Genomic DNA, 16,443 nt, shown 5'->3' on the forward strand with positions numbered 1-16,443 from the left:
ACCTTCAGGGAAAGCAAAAGACCTAATAAATTGACTAGCTATGTTGCTCTTATGAATGATCTCTCTAAAGTTGAACCAAACAATGTATCAGATGCACTTAAACATCAAGTATGGAAGGATGTCATGTCTGAAGAGTATCAATCCATTATGAAGAATGATGTTTGGGAGATCGTTCCTAGGCCTACTAAAAAATCAGTTGTTTCATCAAAATGGCTTGTTAAAATCAAACATGCTGCAAATGGCAGTATTGAAAAGCACTAGGCTGGATTTGTAGCTAGAAGGTTCTCTCAAAGGGAAGGAATAGATTATGAAGAAACATTTGCACCTGTGGCCAGATATACCTCAGTAAGAACAGTACTAGTCATTGCAGCAGCAAAAGGGTGGAAGGTGCACCAGATGGATGCTAAAACAACATTTCTTAATGGTGAGATCTCAAAAAAAGTCTACCTAGAGCAACCTGAAGGATTTGAAATTCAGGGTGTAGTCTCATGTGTGCAGACTCAAGAAAGCTCTTTATGGGCTTAAACAGGCTCCCAGGGCCTGGTATGAAAGAATTGACACCTATCTCTCTAAACTAGGCTTCTCTAAAAATGATGCAGATCCAAATCTCTACTACAAACAAAATAAAGGTGATATATTAATATTGATTCTATATGTTGATGACTTACTAATCACAGGAGAAGATCACCTCATAAATCAATGTAAGAAAGATTTATCTAAAGAATTTGATATGAAGGAATTGGGACTCCTTCATTACTTCCTAGGTTTGGAAATATGGCAAAATTCTAAAAATATTATACTAAACCAAGGAAAGTATACCTTGGACATTTTGAAGAGATTCAGAATGCATAACTGCAGACCTATGACCTCTCCCATCGAAACAAATTTACATAAACTTAAGGCAGCATCAATAGAGTCACAATCTATTGACCCTACTCTCTACAGACAGATGATTGGGTCTCTGATGTATCTGGTGAATACAAGGCCAGATATCTGTTATGCAGCCAATGCCTTAACTCAATTTATGTGTGAGCCTAAGGAAATCCACTTGATTGCAGTGAAACACATTATGAGATACTTACAAGGTACTCTAAACCTTGGTCTCAAATATGAGAAAGTCGATCTAGACCTACACGAATTTACAGACTCAGATTGGGCTAGGAGTGTGACTGACAGGAAAAGCACTTCAGGGTGTTGCTTCAGTTTAGGATCAGCTATGATTTCTTGGATCAGCAGAAAACGGTCTTATGTAGCACAGAGTTCCACCGAGGCCGAGTACATTACAGCTTCCATGGCTGCTCGAGAGGCAGTATGGCTTAGGAAGTTGCTTGTAAGACTATTTGGTGAACCCATGAAACCCACTGTCATCCACTATGACAACCAGAGCTGCATAAAGCTTTCTATAAATCCAGTATTTCATGACAGATCTAAGCATATTGAGATTCCATACCATTATGTACGAGACGTGGTAGACAAAAATGTGATCAAATTGGAATATGTTAGTATAGGAGATTAGATTGCAGATATTCTGACCAAACCACTTTCCAAAGTGAAGGTTGATCACTTCAGAAAAGGTTTAGGTATGATAGAAAGGTAATCTGCTTTGTACATAAGATGTTTAATGTGTAAACTTTTTTTGTTATGTTGAGACATTCTGGGTTTTCACCCCCTATGTTCATATCGAAGAGGTGGCGATCTCTCAGATTATGAACACTTATATGTAGACATCATAAGGTGACGATCTTATGATTCTCTAAACCAGTTATCATGTTGAATCTCTGGTATGTCATGGATGTGCCATGATGGCGTTGTGATAAAACATTTGTATAAAATGTTTGTGCACATATCACAACCTGGATAAGATGAGAATCTAACCATCCTCATATGTTTATCCTTAGTATTGCATGTTTAGGCAATACTGATACAACATGTTTAGGTGATATCTTGTCATAATGAAATGATGAATCTTTTATATCACATGATTAGATGATACTCTATGTCACATGCTTAGAGTGATGTTTTATATTTGTATATTATGTCTTGATGGTACTTCATATCATATGTATAGATGATATATATTCTTGGAGACTGACATTATGGAAAAAGAAATGTGATGCAGGTTACTTTATCTATCTTCCAAAGCTAAGAGGGAGTGTTAATGCATTAGTAGCTTCTGCAAGATAAGACTTTCCTAACTCGTTAATCTCCTCTATTATGTTCTGGTTTACTCATCTATGCCATTAGATTATCTGACTTATGCTTTCCAAACTGAATATGTTTATCAGACTGTAACATTGATCTTGATTATGATATTGATATTGGATAAATATGGATTAGATCGACCTGCTTAACATAGTTAAGCGTCGATCTAAATGCTATCGAGCTAGTAACCCGATAGCATATTAATGTCGATTCATTTATGAATCAGCATTAATATACTATCGGGGTATTAACCTGATAGCATATGTAATGCTATTAGTAATCGGGCTTGTTCTCTTTAATACTGATTCATTATCGGGTGTGTTTATATCGATCTGTTATCATTTACAATGGCATTGATTAGTTATCATAAACACCGAGTGGATCGGTTGACTGTCACGACCAAGTGACATCTTGGTCAGACATGTCTAAAAGACATTTCCGATCAAGGTGCCACTTGATCATGACTACCTTCCTATATATACATCATTCAAAAGAAAGGGGATGACATTGAAATCAATACACGTTCATCCTCCATACCTGCAGCAAAAGAAAGACAATAATATTATTGTCATAGTCATAATACCAAAAACTTAAAATATACCATCTTGCATATAACTTGTTCATTAAATTGGAAATTGCAATAACATTTACACATACTTCTAATGTTATGAAGAGATACTTTGAGTTTTAAAGGACATGCCACTGGGTTTACATTATTCTCTTTCATTTCTTGCCAACCCTTATGCATTTCCAACTTTGATTTTAGCCCTTTGCTCGATAATGTTTGAACTCATAATCTCCAAGGTTCCTATGTTGGCTAAGTTTTTGTTTGACTCGGGCTTTTGGATTTATATTTTCAATTCATCCTTATATCTTAGCAATCCCTAGGTCTTTCCTTGAGGTAAGTTTGTGGTTGATTTCTCACTCTCTTATTCTACTTTGTTCCCCTCTTCCAAAATTATGTCTAAGCCAATCTTCATGTTTTCTTAATTTGAATTGTTCCCAACAAACCTAATTTGACCAATCTTCCAACTTGAGCATTCTTAGGATAGGAGTCCCTTAAGTAAAAGTTCTCACTAGGACCTAATTAAGTTCCATATCAAGTGGATCCCAATGTCCAACTCCTCAATGGTTCATCCAAGAATCAATTAGCTACTGACGATTCTCATTGCTAATGTGTTTTAACCCAAGCTCCCTACTTCTCTCAATCCCTATGAGACAAAAGCTGCTACAAGACCAATGAAGCAAACCAAAATCAAAGGGGGTCCCTATTAGAGATGGGGCGTGTGTGTACGATACAACACACAAGTCAAAGGATCATGTCTTAGTTTTTTTTTGTGTTTTTTTTAAAGGGGGTAAAAATTTACTAGACTAGAAATAATAATACAAAGAACAGGGGCAAAAAGCCTAGAAGAAAAAACACCACCAGAAACACCAACAAGAGGACACCCCCTAAAGGGCCGCAACTAATCAACAATGTCTTCCTTAACCGATATCTTGAGATAATGAACATATTATGGGGGCAATTGACCCCATTCTCCAACATTTCATCCCTCCAATCGATCAGATGCCCACCTAGCCAAACAATCAGTTGTCCTATTCCAGTCATGGGGAACATAGCAAAAAGAGACCACCTCCAAGGAGACACTCAAGCTAAGGATCTACTTGCCCACCGTAGCCAAATGGCAATCCACATCATCCATCCTCCATCGGTTTAGCATATCCACCATAACTTGGGAATCAGACTCACAAATAATCTTACTCTAACCAAGAGCACATCCTTTTTCAAGAGCCAAGAGGACAACAAGAGCCTCCATATAGTCATTGGTTTGCTAGCACTTATACTCAGAAAAGAAGAAGATTACCTTCCCAAAGCAATCCCTGCCAACTCCAACTCCAACTCCTGCATGCCCAGGATTTCCTCTAAAAGACCCATCAATATTGATCTTAAGAGTCCCCAAAGGTGGGAGAAACCACTTACCATCATGACGAGCCTTCTTTTTAGCATGTCGGCTCTCAACCTATTGTTTCTTACAAAAGGCATCTCGAAAGTCCACACCAAAAAGTTTTCTAAACAACTTGCAAGTCTTCAAGGTCAACCCCCACAGAAAGGTCACACTTAGCAACCAGAGTCTCCTGAATCATATAAGTAACTCGCAACCACACTTGTTGCACCAACTTCATCTTATCCTAAAAAATCTTACAATTTCTTTCTAGCCACACCTACCATTTAATAAAACCTGGACCAATATCCCAAGCCACATCAAGAAAGATGTCTTTGTCGAGGGTTTGCCAAGACTATTCCAAAAATCAACCAGAGAACTAGCATGAACACAAGAATGCTTTTAGGCACCCCACCACCAATGCCAAATTTCCTTGGTGAAAGGGCACTAAAAGAAAAGGTGTGAACTACTCTCCTCACTTTTATTGCATAAAACATAAACAGAAGGCCCTTGAAACCCTCTCTTCTAAAGATTCTCCCATGTAAGACATCTATTTTGCACAACGAGCCACAAGAAAAAGTTACACTTGGACCAGGCCACCTTGTTCAAAACTTGCTTCCACCAAGGAATATTCACCTTGTCAAAAGTCATTATTTCCAACACCCAATATCTTGACTCCACTGAGAACTTGCCCTTCGAATTTGGGCCCCAAGCAAGGATGTCAACATCATTAGGAGAGTCACACATTCCACTAGCTAATATCCTAGCAAGAGCCTCCTTATCCTCAACTAATCCTCCAAGAGGTCACTCATGTGGTTCTTTACATCTATCCACTTCTCCCTGCCCCACTCTCAAAGTAACTTTAAAATCCTCAACTTTACTTCAACCAGCAACTAGAAAAATATTACTAAGAGGCTGGAAATGAGGGAATTGAGAGAGAATAGGAAGAAATCCATCCCCAAAATCTAATTAGAAAAATGATTCCCCTATTACAAATCCAAAAAATACCTTGCTTAACTAATTTGTCTCCTCTTCAGAGTATTCCAGATCATGGATCCACTTCCTGTCAAATTGTATCAAGGTACATCCTTTCCTTCCACTCCCCCAAGATACTTAACATTGAGTATTTTGGTCCATCTTTGATCTTGGTTGATGCACCATCTCCAAAAGAGCTTAGCCACTAGAGCACTACCATTCAAACCTGCTTGTCGTAAACCAAGGCCACCATCCTGCTTAGACCTACAAATAGAATCCCATTTGACCAAACCCACTAAGTATGAAAACTATGCAATGTAAATTAGCATTGTTCTATACCACATGTAAATAAATGAAAGTTGAACCATTATCGCGGTCTAACATTAAATAGATCATAACAGACTAGCAGCATTATGTTATATTAATGGTATTTTAGTCAAGTATCTTCACATCTAATAGTTAATCTCAAATAAAAGATAAGGATAGAATTGCTAGGAAGCATATTCTACCAAAGTCCAATGGTCATCATAAATGGAATTACTATGGATCTCATCAAAATAGGTCAAGAATAATCAACAATCAAGTAAAGATTACAAATCAGAAATATAGTGCACGAGACAAATCACATTAGCACAAAAGATGTGCAAGTATGATGCCTATGATATAGTCAAATAGTCAATAACTAATTCTCATAGCATAATTTTAGTTCCAAAATAGCAACAGAGATCCTTCAAGGAAGGCAACATAATCAAACAATTGATACTATAGCCTATTACTAAGTGTGTTACATCCAAAATAGAAAATATGACAGACTAAACCCATTTGAATGGTCATCGATGTATAATCTACGAACACATTACCTTAACAAGGAATCATAGTGCTTATATATAGTAATGTCATGAAGAGAGTATACAATTGTTTCCAATCATTTTGTGATCAAGAATGAAGTAGAATGAGGAATATGCAAAATAGATGAAAAGTGTTTCGTAGCCAGTACTTAAGCTGTCTAAATTGTCTCCAAGATGGATCCCCTTGCAGGAAAGGAGACGGGACATAAGAGTGATTGACCAACCAACCACAGAGCTGATGCTCTTCTGCATTCCTCAATAACGAGTCATCCATTCCCTTCATGAGGCATTTAGTGATGTGCATCATAAGAGGTGATAAAGCTAGTGATGAAAGTCATGCCAATCACACGCATGCAAGACAATTCATAAGGAATCAAATAGCATACAACACACAAATTCCTTTGCCAAGGACTAGGATAGGCCAACCATAAAATCTAATGTCATCCTTCACTCTAGACTCAAAGTTTTCTTATCTTAAACTTTCTAGTATCGGTTGTATAATTCTTGACAGCTCTAACTTGGTTTTTTCTGTCATTTTCAAACACTATAATGATCCAAACATTAGGCCATATTCTAAGTTTGGTTTTTGTGAACACTTAATTGTAATATAAATTGACCATTTTTCAAAATAAAATTTGTTAATGGAATATCCAAAGACAATATTGATATCAAAAACTGTAAGAAGGTATTAACAGTGACAGATTAATTGTTAATTTGATATGTATATATCAGGCCAGTATTAAAATAGTTTAAAGGTCAATGGTAAAAGGGTGATTCATTACTAGGTTGCAATTCATTCAATCATACAACTCCAGGTGCTTAGGGTACCTTTCACCTATAAAACAAATGACAAAGAAGCCTGATAACCATCCTGAAGTTCATGAAACAATCACTTTGATTTAGTGCTAATTTGTTTTCTCTTAACAAACTAATTTATGGTGGCTATTTAATATTTATGTAAACTAAAAAAGTCTTTTTTAAATTTAGTCATAGTTCCAATGACCAAATAATTAATGAGAGTTTTGAGGTTTCCAATTTCAGGTCACTCCACTAAATTCGTCAAGGAATGAAAGCCTATCTCTATGAATAAAGGAAAAGAGATCTAATCTTCATCTCTAATAAAAAAAATAAGGTTTGATATATACAGTTACAAATTTACAATTGAATGGAAGCATATAATGGAAATAAGTCGACCAGATAGCATTTTAAACATAGAGGTAACAGTCTTAACGAATGAACATGATATTTTATCACCTTTCCAGTGATTTCAAAGAAAAATTACGTGACATCAAATAAATGGCACATGCCTTTTTGATATGCTGCTTGAGATATAATATCGATTCTCATCTACATTTCAGTTTGGGCTTAGAAAACAAAAGAATGTGAAATAATAAACTAATAATAGACTAATGGTCTAACCAAATCCATTCCCGTGAATCTTCCTGCACCTGTAAAGACTTAATTGCCCCAAATAATTTCATATTCAACACACGATATGATTGTATTTTGTACTCTTTAACCTTTCTTGAAGATACATCTTTATGCACAATGCAGATGGTAGGCTTCATACATTTACTGGCACTAAAATGGTACACTCAACATTCCATCTCAGGAGATGCCAACTTAGTCACATATCCAGTCGATGCCCCACTAAAATAAGTAAAGGCTACAAAAAATTCCAAACATGATATCTTTATCAACATGACTAGTCAACTTTGGTGATCACAGGTAACACCATGGCCTGCTGGTCCAGCCAAGCAAATATGGATATTGAAGAATACCTTGAACCAAAATGTCATGCTATATTTTTTGTCCTCCTTGAATATTGCCAAAAAACTGTGGCCAACACTAGCGCAGCACCTACACCTATTAAAACCTGAAAAACAGTGTATGCGTTCTTTTGAAGACAAATATATGGAAACCACAAAAGGTAGACAAATTTAGAGAACAGACTAGTTAATTGTTCAGCACAGAAATATTAAGCATTTAGAAGAAATCCAAATTTCATGCACAATGACAAGTGACAAAATCAACATTGAAAATCAATTAAACTATTCTTTTGATTATAAAAGATTTGCTACTTGGGATGTAACAAATACTTCAAAACAAGAATACCTACAAATTTTCCCTCTGATCCAAGGTGACATAACAATTTTTGAATGTCAATTCCTACCAACAAGCAGGTGCATATATAAGGTGTACCACATATCTGCCAACTATGCATTAATGGATTGGGTGCTAAGAAAGCTACAAGACTTAACCATGTTTAATAATTACTAAAGAGTTTAATAATCATCTCCAAAGTTATGAACATGGATTTAACTATGTTTAGCAAGTTATCAAGAGTGCAGTAAAACATAAGGGCATGATGAGGAGTGATTTTTGACAGTTTAGGCCAGAGCAAAATCAGTGAAAGCAGGAGGTACGAGCCAGGAAACGAGCCACAGAGCATCAAAATTTAATCCGCAAAAAATTAGGACAGCTGAGAAAGAGAGGGATGTTGTTTGGTGTGTACGTTATCCTCCTCAGAACTAGGAAAGACCATTGTTTCCCTTCTGATTCTTCATGAGGGGCTGAGTGCACAGGACCTAAAATCTGTTTGGAAGAAACTAATCTTGGCACTAAAATTCAAAATCTAAAAGAAAAGGTGATAATTGGGAAATTTGCCAATTACGGGTAACAATCCTATCTTGGGAGAGGTGCACTGAGGAATGTGAATGGTTTTCCTCCATTGTTGCTCCTTGGAGTTCTTGTTCTCACTAAGCAAAACTTGTGATTTGTACTCTTTGTTGATCTTGGTTTCCTTTGTCCTCAATTCTCCTTGTTCCTATTTCCTTAGCCTGTTTTTTGGTGAATTTTTTGTATTGGTTTTCTCTTTGTAGCCATTGTGCTCTATAGTATTCTTGTTTGAGTTGGAGCCTGGTTGTTTGTTTGATTTCATATTTTTTTCCCACCATCTTGTTGTACCCTTGTGTTGGCTCGGTTTTTGAGTTCAGTTAGTGGGTTGGGGGCAGTGACATTTGTCACCACCATTTTTTTATGCTAGGGGCCTAACCTTTATTGCCTCCTTGTCCTGTCAGCTCTTCATGTTGAGCCAAATTGCAGACTCAATAGGCAAAGAACTAAAGGAGTTTAATGATCTTGCAAAGACAATTAATTTTAAATTTATTGCAGACTTTAGTGATCAAGGCATTGGTAATAGTGTTAAACAATCATACAAGGATGCTCTAAATGGAGACCCAGCTAATGTAACTATCCCAGCATCTGCAAAATTTTAGTGCTCAACAATAGAGGATATTTGAGGTCCACGAGAGGCTTGGTGGGAGCAGGAGGCGTCTTTGAAGGAGTCCTTGCATAGGGAAACAATGGTAAGGCACCTTCTTCTCCCAAGGTGTTCTCTGTTTCTTTGAACCCAGAAATGTAAAAGGATGGGAATTTATGTGAATTTTCCTTGAATGCTGCAAAAAGACCTTTTTTGAGTTCATTATAAAATTCCATGGAATGCAGGAAAGGGTTTTAAAAAAGGATTTTTTGAAATTTAGGTCAGTTAGTCTTCAGGGCTTTTTCATGGTTGCTTGACACTAAAAATGAGGAAGTAATGCCAAATGTAACATAAACCCATGATATTTTTTTGAAATAGTTTGCCAATAATGTTACCTTGCCAATGCCAACTTTATATGACTTGCTGATAAGTTTGTTCATATGTTATTTTCATTCAAGAGCACATGACATAAACTAGGAAAGAGCATTGAAGAATGTCCAAACTTCGTATTACAATATACAGTGACATTACAAAGGCATAACAAACATTAAACTAATAAAATATCTCAGAAATGACAACCAAAAAAGACGTAACAGACTTATTGCAGGTCTCTATTATGAGCAATGATCATCAGTGATCATTACTGGCCTCTCTGGATAGGAAATATACCTCCAAAATGGCAGCAACAAGCCCAAGAAGCATCTCCAAACACATAAGAACCACTCCAAATTGCTCAAAACTGTATGACAGCTCGTTAGACACACAAATCACTTTACTTGGGACTGGAACAGTTAAGAAAGCCTCCAGTTAAAACTGCTGTAGCTAGCTGGGTGCCAATATGCATAAGGGTAAATAGCAAAATAATTCGTAGCTTCACTTTGAGGGCCTCTATCTGCAAGGAAACTTCAATTCTCTCTCCTAACACCTGAGATGCCTCTAAAAAGATACAGTTTGCAACCTTTGTGTGCAGAACCAGCACTGGAAAAGACCCCACGTGCCTCCTAAATGCACTAGTATGCCCTGTCACAGGGGCAATTCACTCTATGAAATCATTTTCAGGTGAAAACTATGTATTAAGTGCTCAACCTGATCGCCTAGCACTCCAAAATCCTTTGGTGAAATACACAAAATCACTTTATGGCTCCTTCCAACTGGGCAAACCAAAAAATAGACCAACTAGTCAAGATGAAGGTGTACGACCAGGTCTAAAAACTCACCAAAAAACTTAAAACCTCCACAAATCTCAGCAAACTTGTCTAAACTGAAAATCCAAAACTTACTCTTCAAAATACACTAAAAATCTTCATGATTGTGCAAACCCCAAATCCAAAACTTCATTAGAAAACCTGTATTTCCTGTGAAGAATCACTAGACCAGCTAAGGTGGATCACCACCAAAACCAGCAAAATTGAAGAGAGTTTTCGTCTTCAACAATATTTAAAAGAACCCAAATGTTTATTCTGATAGCATATCTGTATGTGTGCAAACACTGAATGAAGAAATGGGAGTCCAAACTCCAATTTATAGAGTTTGGAGGGAAATTAGAGCAGTAAAAATTTTAAATATTTTATTTCCCTAGGAAAATGCCCCCATAACACCATTCTAAAACATCTCGTCTCCCATAGCCTAGGCATCCAACTTTATGAAATATTAAACACGTTGCTAAATATAAAAATGTTACTTTAACATTTAAGTGAATATATTAAATAATCCCAATCATCTTACTAAAAAATGGTCAAGGAACTGAAAAATGGAACCAAACTGCACTAAAGAAAAAGTGAAACTAAAGGGGATGCCCAAGTGCAAAAAACAACTTACTAAAAATTGCATATATCAAAAGTAGCATATACTAAAAATAGCACTGTTGTTGAAACTTGATGAAACTAAATCTTGAGCTCTCCAAGGAAACATGAGTCCCCTAACCATCACTGAATAGCCTACGGGAACCTGAGAATGGGCTAATGGGAATCAAAGCTCACTAGGAGCCAGAAGGGGACATTGCAACAAACTTGCTCCAAGGTTGGATGGAGATGAGGAATATCTCTCCATAGCTATGAAAATTTGTTCCACAATAGTTAAAACCCTTAGGAATTGTCATGCAAATTGAGAACACTAGAATGTATCTTCCTCATTTGAATGCTAGGGTGTAAACCTCCCTATTGACTGATGTTGATATTCCCAAATTGTTAGCTGTTCAATTAGTTGATGAAGTTATTAATTGTGAGATTGAGCTGCTTGGGAATTTGAATACTTATTTTCTTTGTAAAAATGTGGTCACATAAGGAAAACTTGTAATAAAATTGCCAAAAGTTTTACAAGTAATTTTGTGAAAAAGACACAAGTTTTTAAGAAATCCCAAAATTTTGGGGAGGCTATTGCCCAAGCCAATGGCCAAGAAAAGGAAATGGAGATGGATAAAAAGAGGGATTGTCATGAAAAGACCGCTAATTTCTCCTCTCCCTTAAATAGTGAATCTTCAAAAGTTGATATCGATTCATGTCTCACCTCTTTGACTAACCCACCATTTGAGGGTGAGGTAGTGGTCATTAGGGAAAATAATGCCCTTACTCATAAGCAATTAAATGACGAACCACGAAATATTCATGGCAGACTTGCTAGTAAAAATGCTCAACAATTGGCCCTTGAACGAATTAATGATTATGCAAATATGAAAAAAATTAAAGATTATGAGACCTTCCTAATGCTAGTGAACACAAACCTTGTTCTTGATAATTTGGCTTTTGGGAAATAAGTTTTTTCTGAAAAGTAGGATGTTTTCATGGATTACTATAGCCCTCTCTATGTTGAAAGGGAGTTTGAACTCCAAAAAAATTGAGCGTCTGAAAAGTAAGTAGGATAAGAAAAAGAGGAAACAAAAAGAGATCCTATGGTGCACACATGGATTGGGAGGAAAAAAGGTGGCTAAAAAAGGTGAGGAGGATAAAATCCCAAATGACTCCTCTTACTAACCCAAATGATTTTAAAACTGTTCAAATGGAATGTTAGAGGGTTGGAGTCCCTTGAAAGAAAATACATATTAAGATCATTTTGTCATGATAGGCCTAACATGCATTTTTTGTGCATTCAAGAAGTTACAGTAGTAGAGTTTCAATTGGAAACTGTGTTAAATATCATTTTGAAGGCTACAACTTGCTTTCATGCTGCTCATGAGAAAGGAAAAGGACACACTGCTATTCTTCTAAGCTTAGATGCAGGGTTTGGCCTTCCTAGACTCCGTGCCCAAACCGGGTCCGCTCGGGTTTGGATACACACCTAGGTTTGGGTTAAGTTCACGTCCACCACCGGCCCTCGGTTGAAATCGTGAAATTCAAAACATTCTAAAAAATTCGTTGAAATTCGGCTAATATCCGTACAGATATATACCATCACATTTTAAAAAGACCTTTTTACGGTTTTTCGCATTTTTTTGTTCCCTACACAAGGAGGCTTTTATCTACATTTTTTTTTGCTGCTAATTGCATTTTTTCATCTCACATAGGTGGGAAGAACTACCCATGAACAGATGGAGATCAGAAGATTAGGAGTTAAATGATCTGTCAAGCAAAGGATTCGCTAGTGCCGTGCCATCAAACAAAGGATTTGCATAGTGTCGTGCCTGAAGAAAATAGAGGATTTGCTTCAAATGAGGGTTTATCTATTCGCCAAATAATATTTGTAATTTTGTAGTGTTGTGTATATCTATTTTGTAACTTTGTTACTTTTAATATATTATTAATATTAATTATTTCTATTGTATTTTTATATATTTAAGTAGTATTATTTTATATGTTATATATTACTTTTATAATTTTATTTATATATAGTGTTGGCGTGTCTAAAGTCGCGGAACTACGACTTCATCCAGCCAACGCATAATAGAATGCTAAGTATCCTATCATCTCTTGAGATAAGGAAATCCCTAGTGTTGTGTTAAATTGATCAATGGGGATGACCTCAATGTTTCGATTGTCAGGTCTTGACTGCAGGATAGCTTAGTAGTTGATGTGTTTTGCTGGAAACACAAAGGGGACTTATGGTTAGATGGAATTGGTTTCGCACAAGTTCCCTAAAATCTTAGAGTCCTATTTCATCTGATTTGCTTTTAATTGATGTTACTTCAGCTTGACTTGCAGGTTTCTTTTAATAATAAAAAAAGGAAAAAGGGGGAAATAACGATAAAGAGTAAATAAGAACAGCTAGCTAACTTAACTAAGACAACATATTTGAACACAGACGAAAATCTTAAAATAATTAGAAATTACTTTGCCAGCTAATTAGCACAACTAGGTAAAAACCAGTGCAATCATCTAGGGATTTTGAATTTTCAAGATGCTAAATACAAATGACGGACTCTCAAACCCATTCATTCAAATCTAACAACCGAACTTAGCACAAAAATGGGCTTAGACTAACCATATAGAGGGAATAATAATCAACTATTTCCTAATGGTATGAACCAAGATTTCCATCAAATACATGCATAATAAACTGTCTGAAAAGCAAATACAGTTGCAGAAATATATTATAGATGGAGAAGAAGACCATGCACTCACAGTAAAAAAGACACAACTTTAACATCCATTAAATTCTGTATATATTTTGCCAGAGTTTTTGCAACAATCTTTAACTTTCTGCCTATCCTCCCACCTTGGTTGTACTTCATTATCGGACATACTATTCTTCAAGCCAAAGACCATTGATCTGAGGATCTTTCCACCAAGATCCCTCATGTTTGACAAAATTTCCTCGCACTCCTCTTGCTCTTTATTAATGGTATCTTTCGTATCATTTTTCATGTTGGCAATCCAGTACCACTTCTTGATAGTGTTGATGTCATAGGCATCCAGGATGGTAGGCAATGTGGGAATCTGCGTGTGGGTCCTGAAAAGAGCCCTTATGAGGGGAAGAATCACACCAACCACCTCATGGACCTTGAAACATTCCCTCTTCGCTTCAAACATCTTGACGTGAATGGTCTCTCGATGGTGGGCCATTTCCTTCACATCTTCAATGATCCGCTCTCCCTTTTCTTTAATGTCCCAAATCCATTCCCTGACGACCTTGGCAGTATCACGCACTCCTTCAAACTCGGTTGTAGTCCTTTGTGCCAATGCCAATGGGGGAACATGGGATTTAGCGGCATGTTGCAACAGTTTCAATAGGTGATCAATGTACCCCTCAACTTGCTCAACACGAGCTCGATACATGTCTCTCTCAGCGGTCATTTCGTCGAGCTATCTGAGCATATTCTATATGAAATCTTTGAACTCTTCCCTTTCCTGCTCTTGGTGGCTGGCCCTATTGGGATGGTCACAATACTATAATCAGCTAATGCAATCAGATCCACTGGTTTATCTGCAGGTGGGGTGGCAATATGAATGGTGCGGTTCCTTTGCTCATCCTTAGTGATCCTGGAGTAGGTCTTGGGCTTTTTCTTACCTTTGGATTTTATTTCTCCTATGCGATAGAAGATATCCTCCAAGTTAATAGGTGGCTTGATGGCTGCCTTTCGCTATGCACGAGCAATTAGCCAATCCTGAGGGATGGTCTGTCCAGATGTAATTGCCAAATTCCCACTCTGTTCCTTGGAGGCTTCAGCTGGCTCACTGCCTACCTGCAATTGATCGGTCATAGAAGGAACGGATGCAGTATCCAATCCCTTACTCATGGTTGAGTTCTCTCCTACCTTGTTGAACAACTGTTGGGTATCCTCCTGTGATGGTTGCTCTTTAGTTTTGTCTGGTTCCTGAGTCTCATCCTCCTTTTGTTCTCCCTCGACGGTGGTGTCATCCTTGCCGCCGCTATTCAATTGCAATTCATGCCTACTTCCCTATGTGAGCTCATGCTTACCAGCCTCTTGATTAGGTGCAATCTCTCCCTCCTCAACTTGATTCCCAGGTTCATCAGGGCCAATGACCCTTACTTCTGCATCTTGCTCACCTTGTGCCTAAGGATTATTTGCCTCAAATGCATCAATATCACTTTGTGAAGGCGGAGCGAGTATGTAGTCAAGTTCAACCACATCATCCTTTGAACTAGGGTCTTTGGATGATGAACTAACCTCCGGCCTCCTAATAGGGATCTTTTCTCTCCTTGTTCTTTTTGATGTTCGAGTCCCTCTATTGGCTCTTGCTTTCTTCCTCTTATTTCCAGGTTTCTCAACCTCTTCCTTTGGTGCGCTTGAGGTTCCTTCATCCTCTGAAGACTGGGAATCGAGACTGCCCATCAGATTGTATGTGAATTGGGTCCCTTCATGGGTCAGTTTCTCAATTTGTTGGGATAGCCAGTAATCGGTATACCTCCTTGGAGCTTCCATGACTGCCTCAAAATCAGTGATTGGGTCCTGAGTCCAATCAATGCCTGGCAAGAGGTTCTTAACTGCCTCAAATTTTCGGACTTGCAAGAAATTACCATAACCCGTTACTTGATCTAGAACCTGGCGATACTCATAAAGCTGCATTTGCTGGACACTTAGCCTAGAATATTCACGTCGTCGGACCTCAAAGTCATCGGAACAGTTGCTCCAATAATCCTCTATTGATGCCTTGGCCCTGTAGCACTTGCCATAGGTTCTCTTTGCCAATTTATCATGATCGAAGCACTTCCTAGGAAAATGTTCCTGTAGGCCATAGGACGCCAAATTAGCAAACGACTCCTCAGCTTGCATCGAATTTTCGAAATGCACATCAGGGGCACCCAAAATCATGGGGAAGCTGAACCCAGATTGCTTCTTATCTCTAAGTAGACTGCTTGCTGAGTGTGCCTGTCTTGCAACTTCCATGAGGACTATTTTGTCTGATGGATAGCGTGGAAGCCAGAATGGTGTTCCCTCAAAGCCTGCTATTCTGATGTAAGTGAATCTAGGAAACTGGATAAACCATGCACCATATTTCCGGATCAAAATGATAGCCTGCTCTAAGAGCCTTATATGCAATCCTCCTTGCATTAATCTGATTAGAGGCATTGTAAAGGCATCATTGACACACTCATACTGACCAATTGCGTAGGCAATGTTATTCTTTTCTCTTTGAGCAATGTCATAATAATGCAGCTAAGGGTAGCATTCATACACCTTTACCTGATTCGGCCCATTCCCGATCTCACCTTTCTTGATTAACCCTGTTAGTGGCTGGTGTTGGGCAAACATGTAAATCAAGTAGGAAGTCATGGTAAAGTACTTATTTTCTTCAAGCTTGATCAATTGTGTATGGAT

The 16,443-nt window shown here is 37.6% G+C and overlaps 1 protein-coding gene across 3 annotated transcripts in view; it reads right to left on the reverse strand.

Moving 5' to 3' along the window:
• Nucleotides 1-7,251: 7,251 nt before the first annotated feature.
• Nucleotides 7,252-16,443, reverse strand: part of LOC131027437 (zinc protease PQQL-like) — a 280,047-nt gene continuing 270,855 nt past the window's right edge. For 2 of the 3 annotated variants that reach the window (XM_057957497.2, XM_057957495.2), the window contains one exon: nt 7,252-7,844. In XM_057957497.2, coding sequence (XP_057813480.1) covers nt 7,764-7,844 — 81 coding nt within the window. In that variant the 3' untranslated portion in view covers nt 7,252-7,763. The remainder of the gene's footprint in view (nt 7,845-16,443) is intronic. The other variant, XM_057957496.2, reaches the window with a different exon arrangement.

This window comes from Cryptomeria japonica, chromosome 4, assembly GCF_030272615.1.
Source record: "Cryptomeria japonica chromosome 4, Sugi_1.0, whole genome shotgun sequence".
Taxonomy (NCBI): Eukaryota; Viridiplantae; Streptophyta; class Pinopsida; order Cupressales; family Cupressaceae; genus Cryptomeria; species Cryptomeria japonica.